The sequence below is a fragment of the Elgaria multicarinata genome, chromosome 4 (genome assembly GCF_023053635.1).
Source record: "Elgaria multicarinata webbii isolate HBS135686 ecotype San Diego chromosome 4, rElgMul1.1.pri, whole genome shotgun sequence".
NCBI classification, from domain to species: Eukaryota; Metazoa; Chordata; class Lepidosauria; order Squamata; family Anguidae; genus Elgaria; species Elgaria multicarinata.
Window position 1 is genome coordinate 97,814,977 of NC_086174.1, and position 26,811 is coordinate 97,841,787.

The 26,811-nt window shown below is 40.6% G+C and overlaps 1 protein-coding gene across 1 annotated transcript in view; it reads left to right on the forward strand.

Annotated features, from left to right (window-relative positions):
• Nucleotides 1-23,184, forward strand: part of SIM1 (SIM bHLH transcription factor 1) — a 62,704-nt gene extending 39,520 nt beyond the window's left edge. Inside the window, exons 9-11 of the mRNA XM_063125760.1 lie at nucleotides 13,382-13,547; nucleotides 20,754-21,159; nucleotides 22,448-23,184. Coding sequence (XP_062981830.1) covers nucleotides 13,382-13,547; nucleotides 20,754-21,159; nucleotides 22,448-23,184 — 1,309 coding nt within the window. The remainder of the gene's footprint in view (nucleotides 1-13,381; nucleotides 13,548-20,753; nucleotides 21,160-22,447) is intronic.
• Nucleotides 23,185-26,811: the final 3,627 nt, after the last annotated feature.

Genomic DNA, 26,811 nt, shown 5'->3' on the forward strand with positions numbered 1-26,811 from the left:
ATATGGATCTCCCTCCCTCCCTCCCTCTCTTAGATGGAACATATTGGATTGAGTGGCCTGTTGCGCTCTTTTATTCCCCCAGCATGCATATTTCGACAGTGTTGTCCATGTTTGTGAGTGAAGTGAGGGGTTGGGTGGAGGGATAGACACAGTCAAGCATCAGGACCTGTTTCCAAGTGTCTATGTTAAATATTTTAATGGCCTCCTCCCACCTCCATCCTATCACTACCCCAAATTAATCAACTTCAAATAATCTTAGATGTTTCCTTCTTGAAACAAACAAAATCCCAGGCAAGAAAGACAGTTTGGTGATCCAATTAAAACAGCGTCTGTTTATGCCAATTTTATTTTTTTATGTACAGTCTCAAAATAAATTTTTTTTTTTGCCTGAACTGGGGGGGGGGGGGGGAATCTACACTACTGCTTTTAAAGCGCTTTAAAGCGCTTTGAAAACGTTTTGAAACCTGTATATGCAGTGTGTCCTGGGCCCCAACAGTTGTCAAAACTGTTATAAAGTGCTTTAAAGCAGTAGTGTAGATGCCCCCCTGGATTGCAGATCAGGTTGGGCTTTGGGGGAGGGGAGTTGGGGTGGGGGTTGGTTTTTTTTTTTTTTGTAATAGCTGGTGAGTGTTCACTGAATTGCAAGGCTAGGAATTAACGCTATGAAAGCAGTGTATGGAATGCTGAGCATCATCAGACGAGTGTTTTATTGCACGCTTGTTACTGGTCGCACATGTATTTTCACAGGTCCTATTCACAACATTGTCCACCTCCCATGCATCTCCCGCCCCTTCTAGCCTTCTTCCCATGCCAAAAAAAAGTCCCTGCTAAGTCCATTTTATTTTTAGAGACTTGGAGCTATCTCTTGCTGTGTGCAGGAGAAGCGGTGTGATAAAAACGGCCCACTGAATGGGCCATATGGACATTGTTTACTTCCTCTTCCTTCTCTGTGAGAAAGAGGAAGTACTGACCAACAAAAGCAAGGGCAGAGAAGTGACGGTAGGGAACGACAATTTCCCCATCTGATCTTGCTCATGGAATATGCCCCAACAGTTAACAATGCACTTCAATACTGCTATAAAGCAGTAGTGCAGATCAAGCCTAAGACCTCCTTGCTGGTTTTGCAGCTAGTTCTACAGCTCAGTTACATCAAAGCGATTGGCGGGACCTTTCTCAGAAGTGTCAGTGAGGTCAATGAGACTTGGTTTTAGGCAGCACATTTATGATGGGGATAATTCAACAGGAGTCAGTGGTTGAAGACACATTTGCCTACCAGCCAGTGGTGATTTTCAGCACATTTAGATGAGTCTCGTGGAATTGTGTCATGTTGGATCCAATGTTCCTAGATTGCTCCATGCAGAATGGCACAGCTGTATGGAGGAATACCTTTGTGGCCTTGGATACAGGTGCTGCTTCCTGGCAGCAATGTCCATATGCTTGCTGACACATTTTTCTGTTGGAAATTGCTGCTCCAAACTAGCAGTTGTATCTAGAGATAAACCAGACAGATATTACTTCTGCCTTGCAGCTGTATTCTTTGGGAAATTAATTTAAAATATTGGAGCTGTCTCTAAGGGCTGGCTCACAGACGTGTGTAAACCAGGGAACCGGCTTATCATAGCATAATGAGAGGGGTGGGCATGGCAAAGGGCCTGTTTAATGTTTTGAACTTTGGGGAAGGGAACATTGCACCCTTTAACGGTTACCCATGGCCTGTGACCCTCAGCCTGATTTCATGTGGCCTTTGGACTAATTACAAAAGCCTTCCACATGCCATCAGTTCAGACTCTGCCAAGAGCTGTCTGTACTTTCCCTGGCAGGCAGCTGCTTGAGAAGGAAAAGTGAGTAAGCAAAGGGGGTGGCAGAGAGAGAGAGAGAGAGAGAGAAGAGAGTGTCAGAAAGAGAAAAGGGGCACTCTGGCCCTGTGCACCGCTGTCTGCTGCCCTATGCACCACCGAGATGTGGCCACCAACAAATTTCCTATGAGGGAATCTTTGCAGAAATACCATCTACAAGCAGGTTCCTATTGTAGAGTATGGCAGACCTGAAGAAAGAGTGTTTATATGCAAGAGTAGTGAAATGCTACTTGCTCTGATGAGTGAGAGATATGTAAATGGTAGATTTGTATAATTCAGGAATGGTGGATGGGATTGTCTATCCCCAATTGCAGGGCTTTATTTTCCCTCATTTGAGTGAATTGGGCCAGTTTACGTGATTGAACAGCCAATGGTGGGTTGTACCGTGGGTGGGTGGCTACAGTGGTTGTGGTGTGGGCAGGCAGCCATTTTGAATATTCAAGGCCTTGCTGTGGCTTGTCATGTTGGATAACATATAACAAGCCATGGCTTGAATACTCAAAACCAGTTGCTTAAACTATGTTGGGCTGGTTTGATTGTGCGAATCGAAGCAATGCCAGCTATTCACTTTTAAGTGGCAAAATAAAGGAGTGTGCTAGCGATCACTGTTTGGTGGCATTTGGGCAGTCAGCCCAGTGTTTTGGACATGGATGATGCTTTGCTTTCCCTCCATTGTGTCCCAGATTACACCTGTTGGTTTATTTTCCATAGCGTTAAACTCCTATTTGCATAGCCCCACACTTTCATCTGTATATGCTGTTCTCCCAATTCTTTTTTTCCCCATTGTGAGACAAGAATGTGACAGAACTGTGGAACTGTTTGTTTGTTTATTCATTTTTAAGATTGTATGGCATGCTGTATAAAACAAGGCTTACTTGGCATTTCAAGTAATAACAAATAGAACAAACATTTCTCTCTTGAGAACACCAGAAAGATTACACTGTATAGGTGGTTTTTTTTTTTTCAAGTACAAAAGTAGATTCAGCACTAACACATACAGATACATGGGATCAGATCCTTAATAGAGTGAAATTTCTATTTTATGATAGAATATATTGAAGTCCCATTTGCCCTCTTCACATTACTGATAAGGATCATAAACCAAGCTCTGAGCCTTTAATTCAAAGAGAAGAGTAGAAACCTATGATCATAGCATATGATAGTCCTATGAAGGTTACTGTTGAGAACCATCTTGAGCTGTTAGGACTCCCATGAGGTCAAAAGGTGGGCCATTAAATAAACAGGAATTTCAGAAATTCTGAACAGGGATATAACTAAGATTTCCAGTGGTGTGTGTGTGTGTGTGTAGGTGTAGGTGTCAGATTCTAAAAATTCTAAAATAGTTGCCAGTGCAGGGGTTACTGTCCAAACTGAAAAGTCCCTTTAAAGATATTAAGAATATTAATTAGCACCAGAAAACTTTGCTTGGCATCACTGACTTCTATACACTGCTCTGCTAGTTATGGGCCCATCTACGGTCTTAAGATGTTCAGTTGTCTTGAAATCTTTGCTAACAATGTTAGAGATCCTTCATTCCCAATTTTTGTTTTCCTTTCTTCTTTTATTTGCATTTTTATTATTATTATAAAACGTCTAAAGAAATTAATTTTATGATGCGTTGAATAAATGTAATAACTAACTAAAATAAATTCTTCCAGGAACACACCAAATGTTGATCTCTCAAATTATTTCTACTATTCTCCCCACTACACCCAGTTAAGTACATACTAACATTGGCATATGTGTTTATATTGAAAGGCTGAATCTCACATTTCTTTTACCAGTTTAAATAAGGGTGCTGAATGTATATTTAGTCAAACATTATGGCATCAAGGGCTTAAGCAGATTAGAAATGAATGAATCCAATTAAAGACCACGTCTGTGAAATTTGATAGGTCATTGGCATGAATGAACTGTTTGCATAGTAACAATTTAACCCTCCCCCCTATTAATGATTAGCAACCTACAAGAGATTTAATCAAGAATCAAATATATAAGATGGAGTGAAAAACATATTTAGTAGAAAATGATTTTGAATTTGTATGTATAAATAAAACTGTTAATCATGACTACCTTTCTCTGAATTGCCATAATGCTATTATGTGTGTTTTGTTGATTCCTCATAAGCTACAATGAACCTTTGGAGTTGTCAGTCCAATGCCTTTAATTAAGTCAAACTTCATGGTTGTTTATCCAGTCTCATCTCAAAAACCTTTCAGGGTGTTGTACCTGGGCATTATTCTTAACATCCATTGGTTTTTTCTTTTCTTTGCCCTCAACCCAAACATGCTTTTGAACCACCGCTTCTCACCTGTATATCAGGGTCAAGGAAATGCTCTTGGATTTATTTATTTATTCATTTTCATGAAGGAAGACCTTTAATGGGAAGGATGGTGGGAATTGATGGGAGTCCAGCACATCTGGACGGCACAAGGTTGGGGAAGGCTGATATAGGCAATACTGAGTGAGATGGAGTAATAGTCTGTCTCAGGGTAAGATTGTCTGTATTCCTAAATGTTTATAATAATGCTTTTCTCCTATCCTGGCTTACTTTCAGATAGGCCTGAGTGGCAATTCTAATCCTGCTTACTTAGAAGTAAATCCTGACATAGTCAGTGGGTCTGTCTTTCAAGTAAGCATACTTAAGATCAGCTTGTACCAATTTCCTTCTAAGTAGAACTTACATTGGATCTTGCCCTAAGAATGAACTCTCCACTTTCATAGTAGATAGGTATACCTATAATTTCTTTTCTTAAAAGCTTATAATCCATAGTGTGATGATACTAGTTTTTATTATTAGTTTTATTGTCCCCCATGCTGGTTGGCCTTTCCCCTCCCTGTTTGTTATTGTGATTTTAGAATGTAAGCCATACGGCAGGGTGTTTTGTATTCTGTTCTGTATTATTTTGTTCTGTACAGCACCATGGACACTGATGGCGCTATATAAATAAATATTATTATTATTAATAATAATACCTCTCTGATTACATGAAGATGGCTATAAACAAGAAATAATGGGTCATTATCAGGTTGGAGGTGGAGATCTGAAATTGACAGTCCAGTACACAATCCACCAAAGACAATAGCATTTGGAGTAAAGTTAATTTAGTCCTGGTTAAAACCAATGGTGTTGTATTGCTTTTCGCTGGCTAAACAGGGCTGCGAAACAAAAGATTTAGCTCTGCCTCCAACTCATTGAAACACGTATTTGCTATGCTAGTTGAAGTAAACTGACCTAAATCCTGGTTATTTCTATGTAACTTAAATGTAAACGTTTTTGAAAGTATTAATGAAGTAGATTTTTATACTGCTTCTTAACTGAAGCTTCCAAACCAACTCACAGTTAAAACCATCGTACAGTCAAAATGCTTTGTAGCATTGTCTTTCTGCTCTGTTTTCGTTCAAGGATAATGCTAAAAAATTTACCAGTAGGTTTAACTGTGATGGGAGCCCAGGTTAGCTTCATGTCAAATGCTTTTGAAAATCTTACATAGAATGACTAGCCCAAGATCCTCTGCGATTCTTATGGCAGAATCCTGAGAAACTGAAGTCAGATCTTGTGATTCGCAATCAGGCATCACTTTTATAAATGGATTATTATTATTATTATTATTATTATTATTATTATTATTATTATTATTATTATTATTATTTGTAAAAAAGATTGCATTGAAGATTGAGGTGAACATGTCTAGCCTGGGAAACAGTTGGAGGTCCCTATTAACTTTGCATATAATAGGGGATGGTCTCCTGCTGGCATGTGAGGATTGATATTTCTGTGCCATTAATACAAATAAGAGATGCTGTTTATGCATAAATGCTCAGATATTAAAGTGGAAATGTCGTGCAAAGGCTGGCTTTGAGAAGATGCATTCTTAAAAGGAATGGGAGGGAAATGGGCTGTTTCACCTCTTATTTAATAGGCTTTCAGCACGTTCTCAGCGGACATGCTGCTAAAAAGCATCTTTGAATTTAAAGTAATGGGAAATGATGCTATCAGAAATAAATCAACACACTAACATTCCTGGTGTTGACATGGCAGGGACTGAGCCATGGGATTAAGCATTGTCAAAATGGTATTATTTGAAAATGAAACATTGACTCAAGTTCCCCTCTTTAGATCTTTGGGGTCTATCCAGGGTGATGGTGAGAGTTCTTCTCATGGTACTTTTCAGACAGCTTCTCCCTTAGCCAACTTTTTCATTATTAAGTGAATTCTAACACTTAAGTGCCTTTTGTGCATTATTGCGAAGTGCATGTTTTCTGTTTATTTACACATTTGCTGCATTTATAGGAAGCATGGATTTGGACCATTGTGATAGAAATTAGTATACAAGGGGTGTCTACTGACCACAAGACTCAGTTCACAATTTTGAAAAGAGGCTGATTCACTTTGGTTTGATTCACAGGCTGCCCAATTCAAATCTTGATTCAGACATCTGAAGTTCTGTGCCTCCTGTTGACTATGAGCATATTTGTAGGATCGGAGGGGATCAAGCTTGTTGATCCCACACTTGTTACTGCACACTCATGTTTTTTTGCATGTCCTTTAGATGCCGCTGTCTACCTCCTGCATGTGTCCCACTACTTCTGGCCTTTGTTCCATCACAAAATAGACCCCAATAAATGTGATTTATTTATTTTTTTAAATGAAATGTTCCACCATTTCCTGCTGTGTGCAGGAAAAGCCTTATGATAAAAACACATTCTGTAGTGTTTGGAACTATAGGCACCCTGCTAAAATGTCACTGCACTAACAGGACAATCCTACTTGCTCTTGCCTAGCGTTCCGATGCTGCACCCTGTGGCAAATCCAAAGCCCTGCTGATGTGAGCCTGGCAGGAAGAGGGAGGAGTGATATTTCCGTTTCCTCCTCTTCACCCAATTCCACCCCCTCCTTTTAAAAACAAATTAGTTTATCTACACCATCTCCAAGGCTGGTATAGACCTTTAGCCTGTCTGAGGGCATGTCTGGGGGCCAGGAAATCTGTGGATCAGCAGGATCGACAGCCTCTCCCACAATGCCCCTAGCCCACCCCAACTTACCCCCCTTTATCCCTTCCCATGGTTGTAGTTCCAACATTGGAAAAGAGCTGGTTCAAAAGTTTTCAGAGCAACTAATGTCAGACTTCCCCCTCCAAGAACAGACCTCCTTCTCTCTTTCCTCAGTTCCAATAAATCCCTATGGCCTCCAGTTAACCCTCCCAGGGACCATAGCATTGCAACCTAAAGGTGTGTTTTTGATGAGTCCTGCCCTAAAATATTCCCAAAGTAAAGTAGTAGCACAAATTCTCTATAGAACAGATTCCCCGGCTGCAAAACTCGAAATCCTGAAAAAATAATAATAATAAAAAATGCTTTTAATTCTTCCTCTTGCGATCAGGCAGGTTTGATTCAGGCAAAATTTGCACTCCGATCAGTTAGAGCCTGCATATACAATAGTCATCTAAGAGAACTGAAAAATACCCTAGGATAATCATTTTCCAAAACTGTGCTATGGCATGCTACAAAGTTGTAAATAATGAGTTGCTATAAACTACATTGGGTGTACTATATTCCAGCAGATTGGTTAGCCCTTCCTCACACTGGTATTTATCTCTGAGATTGGCTTTTCATCACAAAAGCCTATTTGATAGGCAAATTACTTTAAATTCACATTTTTCAAGCTGGTTTAGGAAATATCAAAATGATAAGAGAGCCTCTTATCTGACTACTATTACTTCCTCCAGCTTCGAAATCCTTTATGGCTTTCAAACTATGCCAACTGCCATGATTGATGGCAGATACAACCAGATTCTTTTGGCATGATCAATTTGTGTTTGTGGAACTTCCAAGTTGGAAGATCTCCCAGTTTCTTGGCGCCATTTTAGCCCATTTACAGTCACATACTGTTCCAGAAAAAATATCCACTGTCTGATAATGTATACTTCTGTGACCCTTAGGGTTTCTCTTTATGCTTTGGCAGCCTTGAGAATTCATGCAAAAATTATTTCAGGCTCAGCAGTCAACCACTGTGGTGATGCTTTAATCTGACGAATCCATGGTACATCCGGCTAAAATGTAGTTCATTGTGTTAAAGTCTAACTTTAAGTTTTCATCTTGAAGATGTATCTCTGAAATATTGGTTTTATTCTCTAGAAAGTTGCAACGGCCATTGAGCAAAGCATGTATGATCTAGAACTGCTTTAAGCTGTGTTCCTTCTTCTTGATGTCCTCCTGATATCAGATCATAATGGCTATCATTCATTATATGTCTCTAAAATGCTAAAGGTGATCTCTCTCTCTCTCTCTCTCTCTCTCTCTCTCTCTCACACACACACACACACACACACACTTACTTGTTGGCTGTTGATGTCAGTACATGTCATTTTGTAAGAATTCTATACCATAGGGAATGATAGTGGAGTTTGAATTTCATAGAATCATAGAATAGCAGAGTTGGAAGGGGCCTACAAGGCCATCGAGTCCAACCCCCTGCTCAATGCAGGAATCCACCCTAAAGCATAATTTAATATTATATGTTGATATTTCATCACACTGAAACAACAGTGATTCCCAGAGGTGATTTAAAAATTTGAGGAGGGCCATCTATTTAAGATATTATTACAAGCTGGGTGCATGACTAGATTTGTGTATCCTTTTACTTCTGAATTATGGCCAATGATCATTTGGCGATGTAAACATTTCTCCCGAAGAAGCCAAGACTGAGGTCACTACAGTTAGCAGCACACTATCTACCCACCCCTCTCTTTTGGAAAAGAACTTCTATGTGTATGTTGGTTTTGCATGGTTTGTGTATTTCTCCAGGTATATATAACTTCTAATTGGCCTTTACATTGCTGAAATTTCAAATTGTCTCTATCAGCTTTAAATACCATTGTCTCCTGCCAGCGTTTCTGCTATCTGACTGGGCTGCCACCTAGTTATGTAGTCCTTTTCTTTTCTGAGATTGCTTTAGTGTAAATTCAGCCTCTAGTTTGCCATGACACTATTTCTGGAAGGAGAGTAAAATACAGAGAAGGCAGAAGCACATTTGCCCTATGTCTCGGTGATTAGTGCATCAGTGTATTGGAGACACCCTCAGTGAGACCCATTTTCCAGCTGAGTCTACCTTCTCACTGCTATTCTCACAACCTGTCATTGCTCCTCATCCACTATCATAACTGCTACCACTTGCTTGCCTGTCAGGAAGAGAACCAGGAAGTAAATAGGCAGAGGTTGTAGTGGTTAAGAGAAGGAGGTAGTCCAGGTAGTCTTGTCAGTGGATCCCTGCTGGGGTGAGGACTCTCTGCAGATGCCTGACCAGGTCTACCCTTAATGCTCGCTTCTCTGTCCTGTTTCTCCTGATGTTGATATGTGTCTTAACCAAAGCATTTTTATTCCTCTTGGAGCCCACAGTTCAATTTCTCTAATAGTGTGATTTTCCTGTGAGGGCCTGGGTGTGAGGAAAACCTCATTTTGCCATAGATAGTACCATCCAATCTGCTGTGTGGGAAAGTGGGAACAAGTGCTTTCAGAGTGAGTTTCATGTTGGCAAATGGTCAGAAATGTTCTCCCACACCTGAAATAGAGCAGCCAATTCTACCATCTCAAAACTCAACCAGTTTATTCTACTGCATGTGAAGACCAGATATTAGATAAACTATGGAGTTTGCTACCACAAGATGTGGTGATGGCCATCAATGGCTACTAGTCATTACCTCCAGTATCAGGGTGGTATGTCTCTGAGAGCACTCTACTTTTGTTCTTAGTTTAGGTTATGGATGTAAGTCAGACTATCTTATGAAATATTCATTGTATCCTGTCACCTATTCCACTGAAATAAACACCAATTGCCATAAGGGAGGAACCTAACAATTGGCCCCAAGAGTTTGTAGCTCTTCTGTGAATGGCTAGACAAGCAGGCACATAAATCTATAGCATTTCATGCACTTCCAGTTATAAACATTTTTTTTACATTGTATGGTACTGTATAGAATAGATGTTACTTTTGTACAGGATGCCTGGCTTTGCACAATCCTCTGTGATGGGCCAGTCTTCTTGACTTTTTTTCTTACTGCAGTGTCTCCAGTTAATAGTGGGAAAAGACTTTCTCTCTCCACTGTGCATGATTAAAGTTTCATAATGAATAACTCCTTTACTAAGACTTCATTCATCAACTGTGGATATAATATAAAGACTCACACTAAAAATGCTTCAGAAAGCCGTACTTATGTAAAGCAACTGCAATATTTGGAGCTGGACTCAACAGTTCTAGTTATTTTTTTCACTATGGCCAGATCTACACAAGCAGGATATAATGCTTTGAAAACAGTTTGAAAACTGTATATGGAGTGTGTCCTGGGCCCCAACAGTTGTCACTACTGTTATAAACTGTTTTAAAGCAGTAGTGTAGATTGTGCAGGCCTTGCTTCCAAATCCTAATCAAGGCATCATTTTGTCTGTTCTACCAGCAGGCTCCAGATTCTAAACTGAGTACCTTTTAATTAAATTTCTAGTGCCCACTGTATGGTTCCAAAAATAATAATTCAACTGTGTCTTTTACTGCCTTCTTTTACAATTTGGCTTTTTACATTGCCCCATTTCTTTTCAGTGGCTCCTTTATTGGTACGTGGAGTATGGGCATGGAGATTTACCATGTTCATCACTAAATTTGAAAAAAAAATTGCTCTGTTTGAGTGGCCATTCTGCAGTGCACGCATGAATGGTTCTCTTGATGAGAGAGCAGAACGGTACGTACTCTACACATGAAGATAATTTTGATGTGTAGACCAACTACAATTGTGCTTCTGAGCAATCATGATGCATGTGCTTGGGGAAAATTTTAGCACTGGATCGTCAGTCGTTGGTCTCTGTGGTAGTAACATCCTTCATGTTGTGGTGCCAGCGATTGGGTCTTGGGAGTGCACATATCCAGCACCACTTGGATGGCATATTTTATTAGCCAGGTGATTGTGTGTAACGTTTTGGAAAGAGAGCGAGGCACAATTACTAGGGCAGGAGTGCAGAACCTCAGGCTTGGGGTCCCAAATCCACTCCCCAGGGTTCTCTAGATGGCCATGCTCCCTTTCCCCCATCCACTGTTTGAATGGTGGCTTTTGTGCAGCCCCCCCATTCTAAAAGTTTGAGGCTTAGTTATTGGTAGTAAGAGCTGATATTTTTGGCTCTTCCCCTTTGGCCCCACCCACCAATTTAATGTGGCCCCCAAGAGCTTCTCTGAAATGGAATTTGGCCCTCAGGCTGAAAGAGGTTGGCAACACTGTAATAGGTGAATCATCTGCCTTGCAGATTCTTGAATCAAAAGGTGTTCTTGTTGTTCTTGTTGTCATTGTTATCATCATCATCATCATCATCATCATATATTTGACATATTCTCACCCAGATCACACACATTTTTATTTCTATAGTACTTAATGCATGCACTCCTTTAGCCCAATCCCAGTCCAAGGAAAGGGCGAGAGTCGTGGTAGCCAGTGTTCAAATTGAATATGGTCTAAGCTGTTGCTGGTCCAGTAACAGCAACCTGCATTTTGATGCTTTATAATTAAAATATTCCCAATTTGTGTGATTCTAAAAAAAAAAAAAAGCTCCATAGGGTTAGTTAAATTATAGATATATGTATAGAATGTGATTAGTCTTTTAAATAGGCTCCTCCTCCCTAGCAGTTATTTATTACATTGCACTACAGAAACATCATTGTGTACTGTTAAGATCCTTGTTATTCAACATGTTGGTCCCTAGTATTAATAAATAATGAAATTACTTTGGGATATGTATTGTCTATTTGGGGGATCACGTATTGAAAGCTGTCAATCCTGAAAACTGCCAGGGAAGCAAAATGGCAGAGAACAGTCATGTCTGCAACACCCAAATGGAACACTTTAATCTTTAATACACCTATAAAATGCAAACATTTCCAACTTTTAAAGATAATTGAAATGCTGGTGTTAATATTAGAAGGTAAAGCAAACAAACCTACAGCAGTACTCACCCTTCCTGGATAACCCACCCCCTTCCCATAATTAAAACACAGAAAAGAAAGAGAAGGACAGCATGAGAAAGGGAGAGTGAAACTCAGGGGAAAGTGAGATGACCCACAAGAGACACCCAGAAATGCAAATAAAATAAATGCAGGAATTAAAGCGCTCTAAGAATTAAGACCCGTGTTAGCAGCACACACATTAAATACTATTCATATTTTAATTGTAAAATCCGAAAGTTCATCCATTCAGATTTTGAAGTGTGGTGGAGTTGATGCTTTTGAAACTCCTGCCATGGAGAAAAGGCCAGTTGTCTGAATTAAGTGGACTTGAATATCTGGTGACAAAACATTTGAAAAGAGGACTTTTACAATAACTCCATGTTAGTGTGAGTGTTTGTTGCTGCTGCTGCTGAACTTATTTGTCCTCCTAGACTGGAAGAGTTGAGAGATTTATGAAACATAGTTTCTCACACATTAATCAAAATTATAATGTGATAATTGTTGGAAGGACATTCCTGTTGTATATCCATTATCACAGACTGCTGCTACTTTGCTTTACAACATATGCATGCAAACAGCAAGCTTGCAGATGACAATATCATCATACGATTGCTACATGAGCTAATCAAATCTCAAAAATCTTGTAGATACAGTTTTATGAATTATATTATTACTGTGTTTAAGTTGAAAGCTAGATGCATGTTTTGCTAGGTGGTTTGTCATTTTGAATGATAGAGCTACAAGTCTTAGGAGGACTTTTCATATGGCTGAAATAGGCTCTATGTCATCCTAGCGTGCGGTTACCAGCTTGTCAAGTTTTCTGAATGTACGTGGTCTAAAGTTCACCCTGGCTTAGGCTCTGCATAGGCGCAATGTGTGATCCAATTTAGGTGTGTGTGTAGTTGAAGATTACAATGCATAAAAATGCTTGACTTTAAAAGATCTCAACTCTTTTTATAATTTTTACACTTGGGCCCTTTCTACACCTAAGGTTTATCCCAGGAAAATGGAGGGATCATCCCTGCCTGCTCCCAGGATCCCCTGTGTGTCATTTGGATGCACAGGGATGATCCCGGGACGATCCCGGGGGAAAAGGCAGGTGTAGAAATGGCCCAGGTTGAAGCTTGGAAAAGAATGAAGAGGAGAGGAAACTGTAATGAGTTGGTTAGTGAACGAAAATGTGGACTTCACGGAGTTCCTATTTGCTGTTAGTAGACCTTCAGTACGTGGTTTGGCTTAACCGGCAGCTCCATAATTAGACAATCCTTTCACACAGGCTGGCAATCTACGGCTTTCACCTTGAGGTGGTTTAGAGTCCTCTGCCTCAAAATGCACTGGTCCTTCAATAAACTGGTTCAACTGTACTTTTGAGGCTTCATCTTCTCTTTTTATTCCTGCTCCGGTGCCTTCCCTTCTTTTCTTCTGTAGTTTAGAAAAGGACACACATTTGATATAGGTTTGGACGTTGCGTAAAATGAAAACTATATAAATTAGACAGGAGTTATCCCGGCTCGTACTAAATATAGTTTGTGCTTCTATCCAGGGATACAGAATACAAAGGACTACAGCTCTCGCTGGACCAAGTTTCGGCAGCAAAGCCCTCATTCCCATATGCAAACTCTACCCCAACTATAACTGACAATAGAAAAGGAAGCAAATCACGTCTCTCAAGCACAAAATCAAAATCTAGGACATCGCCGTATCCGCAGGTAGGAACAATATGGTTTTTCCCTTATACTTTCATTTCATTTGTTTGTAGAATATTAGAAATGCCTAAGATGTTATTCAAAGGGCAGGCCTTTTAGGGACATCATCAGATGAGCATTTTACTGCCCACTCATGATTTTTCACGCATCCTTTTGATGCCGCCATCCACCTCCCATACATCTCCTGCCCCTTCTGCTTATTTTTGTGTCACACACACACAAAGACCTGGTAAATCCGACTTATTTTTTTAAAGCAAAACTTTCTGCCATTTCCTGCTGTGTGCAAGAAAAGCAGCTCAATAAAAACGGCCACTGAATGGGCCACGGGGGGGGGGGTGTTTGCTGCTTACTCTTTCTTTCCCCGTGTAAAGAAATCATTGCTATTGTGGGACAGCAGCAGGAGGCCATAGAGACAGTAGAAAACACAATTCCACCCTGCCCCTCCCAATCTAATGATGCTCTAGGATGGCTTCAGATGTTACAGTTGCCTTGATTGAGAATGGACAAATGACTCGCACACCCTGTGCTAACACTTCTTGTGTGATGACTAAATGAGGATTTTGCATATCTTTCCCCCTTGGTGAGAAATGCAAGTTTCAAATTATTATTATTATTATTATTATTATTATTATTATTAATTTATTTATTTATATAGCACCATCAATGTACACGGTGCTGTACAGAGTAAAACAATAAATAGCAAGACCCTGCCGCATAGGCTTACATTCTAATAAAATCATAGTAAAACAATAAGGAGGGGAAGAGAATGCACCAAACAGGCAGTATAAAAGTCAGAGCAAAATCAAGTTTTAAAAGCTTTAGGAAAAAGAAAAGTTTTTAGCTGAGCTTTAAAAGCTGCGAAGTTCCCTGTTTAGATGTTTTGTATGAAGCATGCATTGAGCAAATATTTTTTTTCTTTTGGTTCTCTGATGGAAATACTCAAGTTGCCCTTAGTCTATGTATGACCATAAGAACACTGGATAATAAGTTCCATCGAAATCAAGGAAGTCCCAAGAAAATGTGTTGGGTATCAGGGTTTTGGTTATTAGATTCTGAATACCAGAAACTGCTATTGGATATTGCTTTGAAAGTATAATGCACACCTTTGCAGTAGTCAAAACAGTAATTACTCATCATGAGCATGTGCCAGGCACTTAGTAAACGGGAAAAGAAAAAAGTAAATTTAGAATCTATACACCACTAACTCTTGATTTGTGTTTGGTTGTGGAAAGTTGTTTTAGTCTAAATCATTTTGGACAGATATGCTGTAGGGTCTCCCTAGGAAGGGTGATAACTTAATTGCTAGAGTGGTAGTTTTCCATGCAGAAACCCACCAGTTTAGTTCCTTATTCCATGGTAGAAAAACTAGGGAAGACCTCTGCCTGAAGAATCAGTGCCAGTCAGAAGAGGCAATAATGGTCTAGATGGACCCTTGATCTGATTCAATGTAAGGTAACTGCATATGTTTCTCAAGCCATATGATCCTTTATGCTTTTTTTTTTTTTACGGATTCCTTATTTTCCACAGTTGATGAGTCTGCTGAAAGAATACAATGTAGCAATTGTAAATAACTTATAGCAGTTAGATTTACTCTGCATCCATTTTTATTTATTTATTTATTACATTTCTATACCGCCCAATAGCCGGAGCTCTCTCAATATGCACTTTATGTGAATTGCCATTCTGTGTTAAGGCTGAAAGGTGGTATAGAAATGGCTTTATAAAATAAATAAATAAATAAATTCCATTCTAATACCAAAAAACAGTGTTAAGCAAAGTCCAAGTTGCCAAGTAACGGTAGGAGTTTTGCCTATGGTGTGGAGCACATTTTTGGATGATCCCTCTGAAATTGGTACAGGTGGTATGCATTATGTATTTGTCATAGAAGGAGGATAAACAAGGAGAGATGTACTCCTAAGGGGTTATGTAGACAAAATACACCAAAAAAGCCAACCCAATCTTTAAACAGAAGACTTAAGAAGAGTTTAGTGTCATTGAATTCAATGGCTAATAGTTGTCATAAATCCCAGGAGCTTGATATAACTGGTGTACGTATTACTGGATTATGTGTCATCATTTTAGTCCTGGCAGAAGCAGTAACATTACTTTTTCAGCTGTATTTATTCCAAATATCCCAAAACATTTAATGTCATTCTGTTAATAAGAAATAGGAAGAACAATGACAAACGTATTATTGATAATGATCTGAGTTTTCCTTATGGCAATCGCATATTGAAATTGACCTTTCTATAATAAACATTTAATCAACATTGGGTTCAACCTTTAGTGCTTATTCTGAAATTCATTTCATAGCAGAATTGGGTTTAATCTAATGGGTTGGAATTTTATTTTAAGCTGTAAAGCTCTAAGCTTATTTACTGTAATAGTCACCTTGCCTTAAGAGTGTCAACGAAATATTATGAAGTTGCCATGGAATGAATATTGAGATCTTGTTGCCTCCTGTCACACCTTCAGTGGGTAACCATCTAGAGTAGTTCTGCAGTCTGTTTCTTAACTCAGGCATGTCTCTCATTGACTAAAAGGACTGTATAAATAGTATATTTTAGATTTGATCCTATGCACGCCTAGACAGAACCCCCCCTACAATCTCCAACATTCCCCAGCCAGCCATTTCTAAGCATGCATAGGATCCCACCATTAGGCTGAAAACATATGCACACTTACCTGGGAGTAAATCCCATTGAACTCAGTGGGGCTTACTTCTGAGTAGACATGTATACTAGAGTTCATACCAGAAAGCCCATCTCAAGCTTTCCCATCTCTGAAAAGTAAAGTCCGGGGGGGACCCCACCTTTAATTCTAAAAGTAAGTCCCCAACTGGGATAGACTCACCAGCAGCAGAGGTTATTTTAATGGTCATGCTGTATTACTTTAATCTAAGCTTTTCACCATCTGTTCTGCCTATAACAGTGAATGCAAAAAAAGAAAGAACATACTTTACATTTCAGGGCTACATTAGTAAAAAGCAAGATAAAAGTGATTTAAATGCATGCATATGTTCTCAGTACAATGTAGACTGCATCTGTGATCTCCCTTGTGTTTAAGACACAAATCAAGAGGAACATTGCAAATGCCCAATGCAGCAGACGTTTCTGATAGCAAAGGAGACTTGACTGAGAAAGGGCTTCCTTTTGCATTGATCAGATTTGCTGGAAGGAATTGAGATAAGAAATTGAGACATCTGTTCGGTTTATTTAAACGTCAGGCATCGGATGTGAATCCAGGTATTGTCCTCAGTAGGACTGGGATTTAAATCAACTAGAGAATGTCAAGGTCTGATATGGAGGGTTTGTGGGCCATTGCCGAAAGTAACCCGGCAGGAATGTGCTGGTACTTTGTAGCTTATTACAGTTACAAACTTATATATGCTTAAGAGCCATGGAAATCTACTGTGTAAGGCCTAAGCTTCCTTGGCTGCTCTTCTTAACCTAAGTGTTACACAGCTTTATAACTGGTAAGTTGATATGTTCTACTGAATCAGCTCTTGTTGTTAGAGGCGAGGAGTGTAAGCTTTGGAGCTCTTACAACAAGAAGAGGGGAAGAAAAGCTAGACCCTCATAAAACGTATCAGCTTTCCCATTTTTGTCTCAATATTTATATAAAGCTTAGGTAAAGATAGACACCGTGAAAGACATTTTACCTCATTTTGGCCGCAGTCCAGAGAGCAGACTTACGTGACCAGTTATTTCATTGCAGAAAGGGAGCATTTGTTAGTCACCTTGCCAGGGAAACTTGATTTTTTTTTAAAAAAAGAAGTTATAATGTGGAATTTAATTTGATACAGGGCCAGCTACAAAACTTCTTTTTAATGCCTTCCACCATTTTAGCCAGAGTGGGTATTTCTGAGCATGCCAAATGTCTCCTTTTAATAGTGAATAACATTCAGACTGCCACACATCTGAGGCTGGAGGTAAACCTTTCAGGGCAGAAGGCTGTGGCTTATGGATGGAATTGAAGACCAGGACCATTCCTTTTAGAAATGACGGTCAGGAATTCTGGCGATTGAATGACGAATATAATTTTATTTATTTATTTATTTGTTCAAAATGATTTTTAGGCTGCCTTTAAGAGTAGAACCCCCTCAAGACAATGTACAAGATAAAAAAGGAATACATAGCTGTACAAAAGAAAAAATGAATAACTAAAATATTCAATAAAACACTATTAAAAAACCACCACCACCAGTAAAACCTGCCACCTACAAACTATGAGAAAGGCCACTGAAAACAAGGGGGTCTTCAGAGCCTTTTTCAAGACTTTGAAAAAGAAGGGCCTGATGAACCCCTGATGGAAATCAGTTTAAGAGCTCGGGTAGCCAGGTGTCCAGTTTTACAGAGGTCAGTCTTCTATTTGCAGGGCAGCCAGAGGACTGTCCTCCATTTGGAAGGCCTCCTTTGTTTGAAGGCCCACCCAGTCCAACTTGGGTTTAAAGATTTTTAAAAAATCATCAGAAGGAAGAGCTGGACCTTCAAGTTGTCCATCAACAGCACCTGGATAGCAGACAGAGCAAGGCACAAAGTCCTCCACACTATGCTGAGATGTACCATATTTCTATTTAAATTATAACAATTTCTAGACTTACATCTATACATATAAATTAACATATACAAATTTTATGCAAATAGGACCTATCTTTTTTATGATGCATATCCTCTGTTTGGGTGATTCACAAGTGGCCAACCTAGCCATCACTGAGAAGGCCCTCTCAGTAATGGCTAGGGTGGCCACTTGTGAATCACCCACTGAGAAGGCCCTCTCAGCAGCCTCACAGACCTTTGCACTGAACAAGTGAGAAGGGCCTCTGCTAATAACCTCATTGTGTGGAGAAAGCACTCTTTCAAGTAATTTGGTCCCAAACCATTTAAGGCTTTTAAGGTTAAATCAGCACTTTAAATTGGGCTTGGAAATACACTGGCAACCAATGCAGCTGGCCCAATGTTATCTAGACTGGTAGACTGCTGTGGACTGTGCATGCTTGAGTATTGAGGCTCTCTTCTGGTGCAGAGCCAAACTGGGGATAAGCAGCAGCATCCCCTGAGATTTCTAGGCAGTATGAAGCCTCCAAACTGGCCTAGTCTGGTGCAAATATTGAGATCCTGGATTTCTGCCCATGCCTGATTAACAGGGCAGTTCCACGTGCTTCTTGTCCTTTATGATCTGCATCCCTCAGGGCCTGCTTTACCAGCCAGAATTGAAGGACACATTCTCCAGGTCTAGATTCTGGTAGAGCCACCCATGTCCCCATCTAACCACAACATGAATCACAGGCTTGGCATATTCAATAATCACACCCACATCATGGCTTTAACAAATATCAGACCTGCAGGCCAGCTGGCTATGTGGAATGAACTTTCTTAGAAGTCATCCTTGTATATCAGCTCCCTCATAGTGAAGATAACCACTTGTGTGACTCTGTGCTTCTTCAGGAGTGATCTGGCTGCAAGTTTATGCTGTTCTTCTGCACAAGAACCATTTAATTGGGTTGCTTTTAATAAGGGTCAGACTGCATTTGACAATAGCCATGTGTTGAAGTGAGCATGCTTAACTTGGTCATTTTTTTTTAATGAAAATGCAGCCATGGGTTCCTGGTCTGGAAAGTGCTCCCAATATAGATTGGGACTATACATTGGATTTGCACTGGAAATCACTTGCTGCTATGCCCGAATGTTGTCTAGCACTTTCAGGGCAAATAGCAGTCAGGTATGAACCAATTTCTGGCAGAAAACCAGTTCAGGACCCAATCCAGATTGGGAGCACATTCTGGCTTGGCGCCCCATGGCTGCTTTATATCCAAAATAAAAGTGATCCAATTAAGAATATTTGATCAATAATGTGACTAACACCATGACCTAGTTCACACAAAATGACAACACAGAATGTGGGTTGAGTATGGGTTGTCATTGAATCATGGGTTGCTGTTGAATCATTGGTTGCCATTACATGTTGTGAACCATACACTGTGGTTTAATTATGAGTTGTTAACCATGAATAACTCAGAGTTCTCTTCCTGGATTGCTAGTGGTTAACAACCCATAGTTAAACCATAGTGTAGGGTTTGCATGTAATGAAAGCCATGCTTCAACAACAACCCATACTCAGCCCATACTCTAGGTTGTCTTTACATGTGAACCAGGCCCATACGTAGTTTGGCTCTATGTGTTTGGTTGACTGAAACCTAGGGCTAGTGAACTGCAGCTTACATGCACTGAATCTGTTCTATTGAGTTCCATAGCACTTTTATTGCAACTTCTGTGTGCGTGGCCAACAGGGTCAAAATACAGTACAATCTGTTTCTCCAGCTTGCCCTAAAATAAACTTCTTGAAGTTTTTCTTGGGACAAAGAAACCCTAGTGACTCTAATCGTGCCTCCCGTGGTTATTCCCCAATCTCTTGTTACTTTGCTGCCACATTGGATTAGCACATGGAACGTCACCATTGTTTCATGGCATGCTAGTCCATCCTTGTCAGAATCCAGCAGTGTGACAGGAAGCAGTGGAAATGGTCAGAAATAGATTGTAAGAGCTCTTTAGTGCTCCATTACTGCCAGTAGTCCTTTTAGTTTGGGGAAATGATGATTGATTTCAGGCTTGATTCCAGGCCAAATGAGCTCTTAGTGCTTGTCCCAGCCTCTATCTTATAATTTGACTGGACAAGCCACATTAAAAATAATAATAATAGGAGAACTGACATAAGGAAAATGAGAAGAAATGACTTCCAAATATGGTCGGAATAGCTCCTCCTTCTCCACTCATTCCTGGGCAGGTTCTACACTTCTGCTTTAAAATAGTTTATAGCTAAACTGTTGGTGCCCAGGACACATGCCATATACAGCTTTCAAACCGTTTTTCAAAGTGTCATATCCTGCTTGGTGTAGATCTGGCCCTGTTAGCCAAAAAGCAGCTGAAGCTCAGTTGGTGACCTATGTGTGCTTATCCATTGACCAGGAGAGCATGCTTCTACTTCAACCCCACATGATTTTCTTTTAATTTAATTTCTTCTTTTAGAAAACTTAATTTGGTTGCCTCCCCCCGCCCCACTCCCCACTGTCCCTCTGGTGAATGGAAGTTATGTGCAGCATATCAGTCTCCACTGATTTGTGGATTGGAGTCAAACCCTCAGTAAATCAAAATTGCTTATTGGATTGTACCCCACCCTTGATTTCTTCTTCTTTTTCTTTTTCTACTGCAGTATTCTGGATTTCATGCTGAAAGATCTGAATCTGACCATGAAAGTCAGTGGGGGGGAAGCCCACTGACTGACACTGCATCTCCGCAATTAATGGATCCCTCCGAAAGGTCAAACTCCCAGCACCACGATGTCTCCTGTGCCTACAGACAGTACTCAGACCGCAGCGCTCTCTGCTACGGGTTTGCACTTGACCATTCCAGGCTGGCTGATGACAGGCACTTCCACACGCAGGCCTGCGAAGGGGGACGGTGTGAAGCTGGCCGATACTTCCTCGGCACACCACAGCCTGGAAGGGAAACGTGGTGGGGTTCTCGGGCTGGCCTTCCCCTTACCAAATCTTCTCCTGAGAGCAGGGAGACCTATGAAAACAGCATGCCGCACATAACTTCCATTCACCGGATTCATGGTAAGTTGTAAAAAAGGAAAAAGGAAAAAAAGGAAAAGCTGAAAAGCCCCCTGGAAGGCAGGTTGGTTTAGCAACACCGTGTCAGCATTTCAAAGGCATGACTAGATTTCATCTTAATTTGCTTATTTCTGAATCCTAAAACAAAGCCAGGAGACATCTGCTTCACTACAAGGAGGGATTGTAGGCTCCATGTTGGAATGTCTCCATGTCTCTTTCTCTTGGCTACTAGAAATTGAACAAGGGCATCGATAAGGAACTTTCAACAATGATCCTCCATCCATTTACTCCCTTTCAATTGATTACACTCTCCCTTCCCCTCTCCCTCTTGCACTCACTCACTCACTCACTCACTCACTCAGGCCTTAGCTAGATCTAAGGTTTATCCCAGGATTGTCCCGGGGTCATCCCTACCTGCTCCCGGGATCCCCTGTATGTCATTTACATGAACAGGGATGACCCTGGGATGATCCCAGGATAAACCTTAGGTCTAGCTAAGGCCTCACTCACTCACTCACTCACTCTCCAGTCCCATTCCAGCACATTATTCCAGGCTGATTCAATATACACACAACCATTCTGAACACTCATCTCCATCTGTCTCTTTCTCTTAGCTTCAAGTTAACATTTTTCTTTGTATTCTGCTCTTCCGCTCTGTCATATGGTTTTCATTCAGTTCCTCTTCCCTAAATGCTGCCTAGGGTATTCTGTATATGGGTGGGATATAAATTGAAATAATAATAATAATAATAATAATAATAATAATAATAATAATAATAATAATAATAATGATGATGTGTCAGTCTTCCAGTATAGCATTTGCATATTGTCAGGATATAATGTCATTGTTTTAAGAGATGATTAGGTTGTTTTCCCCCTTCAAATTGGACTAAATGCAGAACTTTTGGATGAAGAAGATAATATAAATAACATGGAACACAGCCAGTAAGGATGTGTGTCCAGGGGAGAGTTTAGAGATCCAGATTGCAAGGCCTAGAGGTCTGCAATTGGCCCATGATGGCTTGAACGTTCCCCACCCCAGGTTTAGATCTTGACATGGGAATTCTGCCAAATGTACCTTCTTCTGACCTTGCCGTATTGTGAACTGACAACTCTAAGGGGTCAACCAGGGCCAAGTAACTGTATGGGCTGGAGATTAATTTGGCTGTAGCAGGCAGTCATTAGACTTGTCATATGCCCTCTGGAAATGAATACATTTTGAATGTTCTGCTGTACTCCATGTACTGCCCAGTGTGGATTGTTTATCTCCTTTGTTTTGCTCACTTTCTAGGAAGAGGGCACTGGGATGAAGAAAGCGCGGTCAGTTCCCCAGACCCTGGTTCTGCAAGCGAGTCAGGTGACCGATATCACTCCGAGCAGCAGTATCAGGGCAGCCCACATGAGCCCAGCAAAATTGAAACTCTGATCAGAGCAACTCAGCAAATGATTAAAGAAGAAGAAAACAGGCTACAGTTACGGAAATCGACTCCTGATCAGCTGGTTTCCATTAACGGAGCAGGGAAAAAACATTCTGTTTGTTTTGCAAGTTACCATCAGCAGCAACAGCTGAGAGGGGACGTCTGCCGGGTCCCCAGCATCGCCAACACGTCTCCCTGTGAACACACACAGCAGCGCGACGGGAAGATGATGAGCCCCCATGAAAACGACTATGACAACAGCCCCACCACGCTCTCTAGAATAAGCAGCCCCAATTCTGACCGAATCTCTAAATCGAGTTTGATCCTAGCTAAAGACTACCTTCATTCAGAAGTATCTCCTCATCAGACTCCTGGGGATAACCCTGCAGGCTCCCCGACCTGTTACAGTTCCCACAGGCAATACTTTGATAAGCATGCGTACACATTAACGGGATATGCCCTGGAGCACCTTTATGACAGTGAAACCATTAGAAACTATTCTTTGGGTTGCAATGGATCGCACTTTGATGTGACTTCTCACCTACGGATGCAGCAAGATCCAGCACAGGGACACAAGGGGACATCCGTTATAATAACCAATGGGAGCTGATGGGTGTTTTCCCTTATTTTCTTTTAAATATGTTCATGCTAGGAAGATATCTTTGCAGTAATAACAGCAGAACACACATGTTTTAATACCCTCGTTGTTACCAGCATATGATAAACTACAATGCACTAGAAGGAATACTTGTAAGGTAGAGGGGGAGGTATTGGTTTATCCAAGTTACTGTTCAAAATGCACTGGCATTATTACCGTATGCAGAGCAAAGTTAAAACGCAAAGCTAGCACCCCATTGTAGAAGAAATCTAAGCTGGGAGCAGCTGTGGCTTGCCAAGTGACCAGTTTGGGACCATTGCATGGAAATCTATGATGAAGTGGTAGGGGACGAAATTTCTGAGCTGCTGGTGGACCCAAGCTCTAGTATAACAAAACCACTATGCACTCTTTACAAGCAACAAAAAGAGAGAGTGAGAGAGAGAGAAAGTGAAATTCATATTTTAAAATGCAAAGCAATTGTTATTTAATGTTTCCATGGCCCTTGCTCCTCAATGGCTATAAAGAATGGCTAGCCAAAAGTTAGTATGACAATATGGTGAATAATTTGCTAGGGTATTGACTGTTCTAGAAGTGCTGGACTTGGAGGCATGTATGGTGTGCAACAAACCAGATCAGAAAGAGGACTGCTTGTTCAGGTTGTATTGCAAGGGGAGGGACAGCATGGAAATTCAGGGGGCCATTCTTATCCTGGCTTGAGTAATGGATAAGGTGTAAATGCATAGATTTAGAGGGGAAACAGCACTTTGAGTTGTGATCAGGTGTATGAAAAAAGGTTAGGTTCTGGAGAAGAAAATAGTGGTAGGGAAGAAAGAAAGGGCAGAGCACTCAGACATAATTCAGTTCCCACAGCTTGGCATGGACAGAATGCTTATTCCCAATCTAACACTGAGTCTGATCTGAGGGGCAGGTGGGGGCTGTGGGCAGGGGAGTGTGGGGGGAAGCTTACTGTCTTGCTAAACAAGCAACTGAGAAAAGTCTAACCAAGGAGGGGTAAGACAGGTGAAATGGTCAGAAGCACAGGTGGACAATTACCGAAGGATTTGCTATGTAACACAACCTTAGCAATGTCAAGCAAAAGAAGAGAAAAGGCCAACAAAAGTATACTAAATGGTTGGTTTGCTCAGTATCAAAATGTTCTGAAAATTCACCAAAAGGGTCCTAAGAAACATGACATTGGAGGTAGATGGACTGGTTTTCATGAAGATCTAAGGCCAGAACCATTTGCTCCCATTCTAAGCCTGTTTCTTAGACATAAAACTTATTTATTTCAACGGTGGCTTGTTCCAAAGTTAGGTGTGTTATGTTCAAGGTACTAATTCATGAACATCCCATGGGAACCTGTTCTTTTCATTTTTGTTTATATAGTTCCCAAGACAAAGGAAAGTATAAGTAAAGCAGGAGTGGTTACAGAGGATGTAGCTCTCTTCATCTGTCGCCATTCGCCATGCTAACTGGGGCTGATGGGAGTTAGAGCCCAGCAACTTCTGGGGGTATACAGGCTGCATAATCATGGGATGGGACAACATAAAGGTATTGAATCAATTGGTTGATGAATGTTTAGCTCAATAAGTATGCTGTTGCGAGTTGCTATTTACTTGTTGTAGGGGATCCAGCTGTTTCCCCTTAAGGTAGTGTCCATATGTAGGGCTATCACATTCTTCCAGCATTTACATTGCAATGTGGTTGGGATTTTTGGAAGCAGTATATAAGAGGCAGGAGCTACACTACTACTTTATAGTGGTATTGAAGTGCATTGACAACTGTTGGGGCCCATTGACACATACCATATACCGCTTTCATACCACTTTCATAGTGCTATATCCTGCTTGGTGTGGATCTGGCCTAGGAAAGCTAGCACTGCAACTGCTGTCCTAAAGGCACTAACTTTGAAGCATGTCTCATTGAAATCAGTAAGATATACTTGAAGTAAACATGTTTACAATTGCATTGTTAGTCTTACTAATAAAATTAAATGAGCACTCTGTGACGATCTGACAAACATGTACAGTTCAGCACAGAACAGAATGAAACTAAGCAACTTCAGATATGTAGAATTTCAGATAAATTTCTGCAGTTGTAGAGGATATTGACCAGCAAGTTCATGGGCACAATTCCTCCTTAGTACAATTCTCCAGGAAAATGTACAGATACTACTTGTATATTACCCATCTTATAACAGATTGAGTCCCAAAATTTCTCTTTTAGCAGGATTAACTCTGTAACTAGAACAGCTTTTTCAAATTTAGATATGATGAAAAACGAGATCTCTAACTGAGAAAGCTGGATTTCAGATAAGTTCAGTGGGACTTCCTGGTATGTTTGCCTAAGACTGCAGTTTTAGCAAGTACTGGGCATGATTCAGCCAAAATTGTCCATTGATTTGAGCAGGAGGATTAAGCATATGTTTAAAGTTCTCCCAATGAAATCAGTGGGACAATTTAGAAATGTGTTCACCTTTCTTAACTCAGCATCTCTAAACAGTGGGAAAATAGGGTAGAAATAGGGTTGGGGGGACATTTTAAAATGAAGAATAAACATTTCTAAGCATCTGTTGATAGTAAAATTTGTCCAAGGTTGTTATTTACACCTATGTTATTTAATGCAAAGGCAAATCATTTACAGAGAGGCAAAATGCAATATGTACTCTGTTTCCTTGATCTAGTGAGAGCAAACTCACAAGTTGAAACAGTGTTATAGATCTCATCTCTGACTGCTGGATGGGTTAAAAAGCTCTGTTTCTGGGACCCACACTGTGGGTAGTGGAGGACAAGTGGATACTAGAAGCAGCCAAGGTGCTCTGATTTCCTTCCATCTGCCAGAAATGACAGTACTGATGATACTATTTCAAGATGGAAGAATGCTCCAGAAGCAGAGCAGTAAGTTTACTGTTGAAGCCATTTGGCTACCTCAGGGAATTGACAAGATGGCACCCTGCCCCCATTCCACACACAAATGCCAACTGGACTGGGAGTTGAAGCTTGCTTTAATATTGGTAATGGGACAGCACATCTGAGGGCAGCAGGCTAGGTTAGGAGGGTGCAGGGCAGCTCTGTTCTTCAACACCTCTCCACCACTTCCCACCTCACAGCAATTTCTACCTGAGGTGGCTGCCTCATTCCTCTTCATAGTAGGGCCAGCCCTGTTTACTGCTTTCTGCTCTATTCCTAGTTCAACTGATTATGGGGTAATGTAGACATGCCCACCTTTCTTCACACCCAATATGTTTGTGCACTTCCTGTGCTACATGATTCTAAGCTAGGGTGGGTAACCTGTGATTGTGTGACCATTGGCCATAGTGGCTGGGGTTGTTGGACTCCAACTCTCATAAGCATATGGAGGGCTAAAGATTTCCCATTCTAAGTTCATCACAGTAATTGGTTGGAGCAGCATGAGCTTTACTTACTCATGTTAACTCAGAAATAAGTTCCATTGGTTCCAAAGAAATTTACTTCAAAGTATGTGTGTTTTGGAGTGCAGTGTTGAAACATACTGGCTGTATGCAACAACATAAACAGCTAAGAAAACCCCCCTTCTCTCTCTCTCTCCCTCTCTCCCATGGCATATTTAACACTTTATATCTACATCTTAAAACTTTGAAGAATCTCTCAAAGACTATAT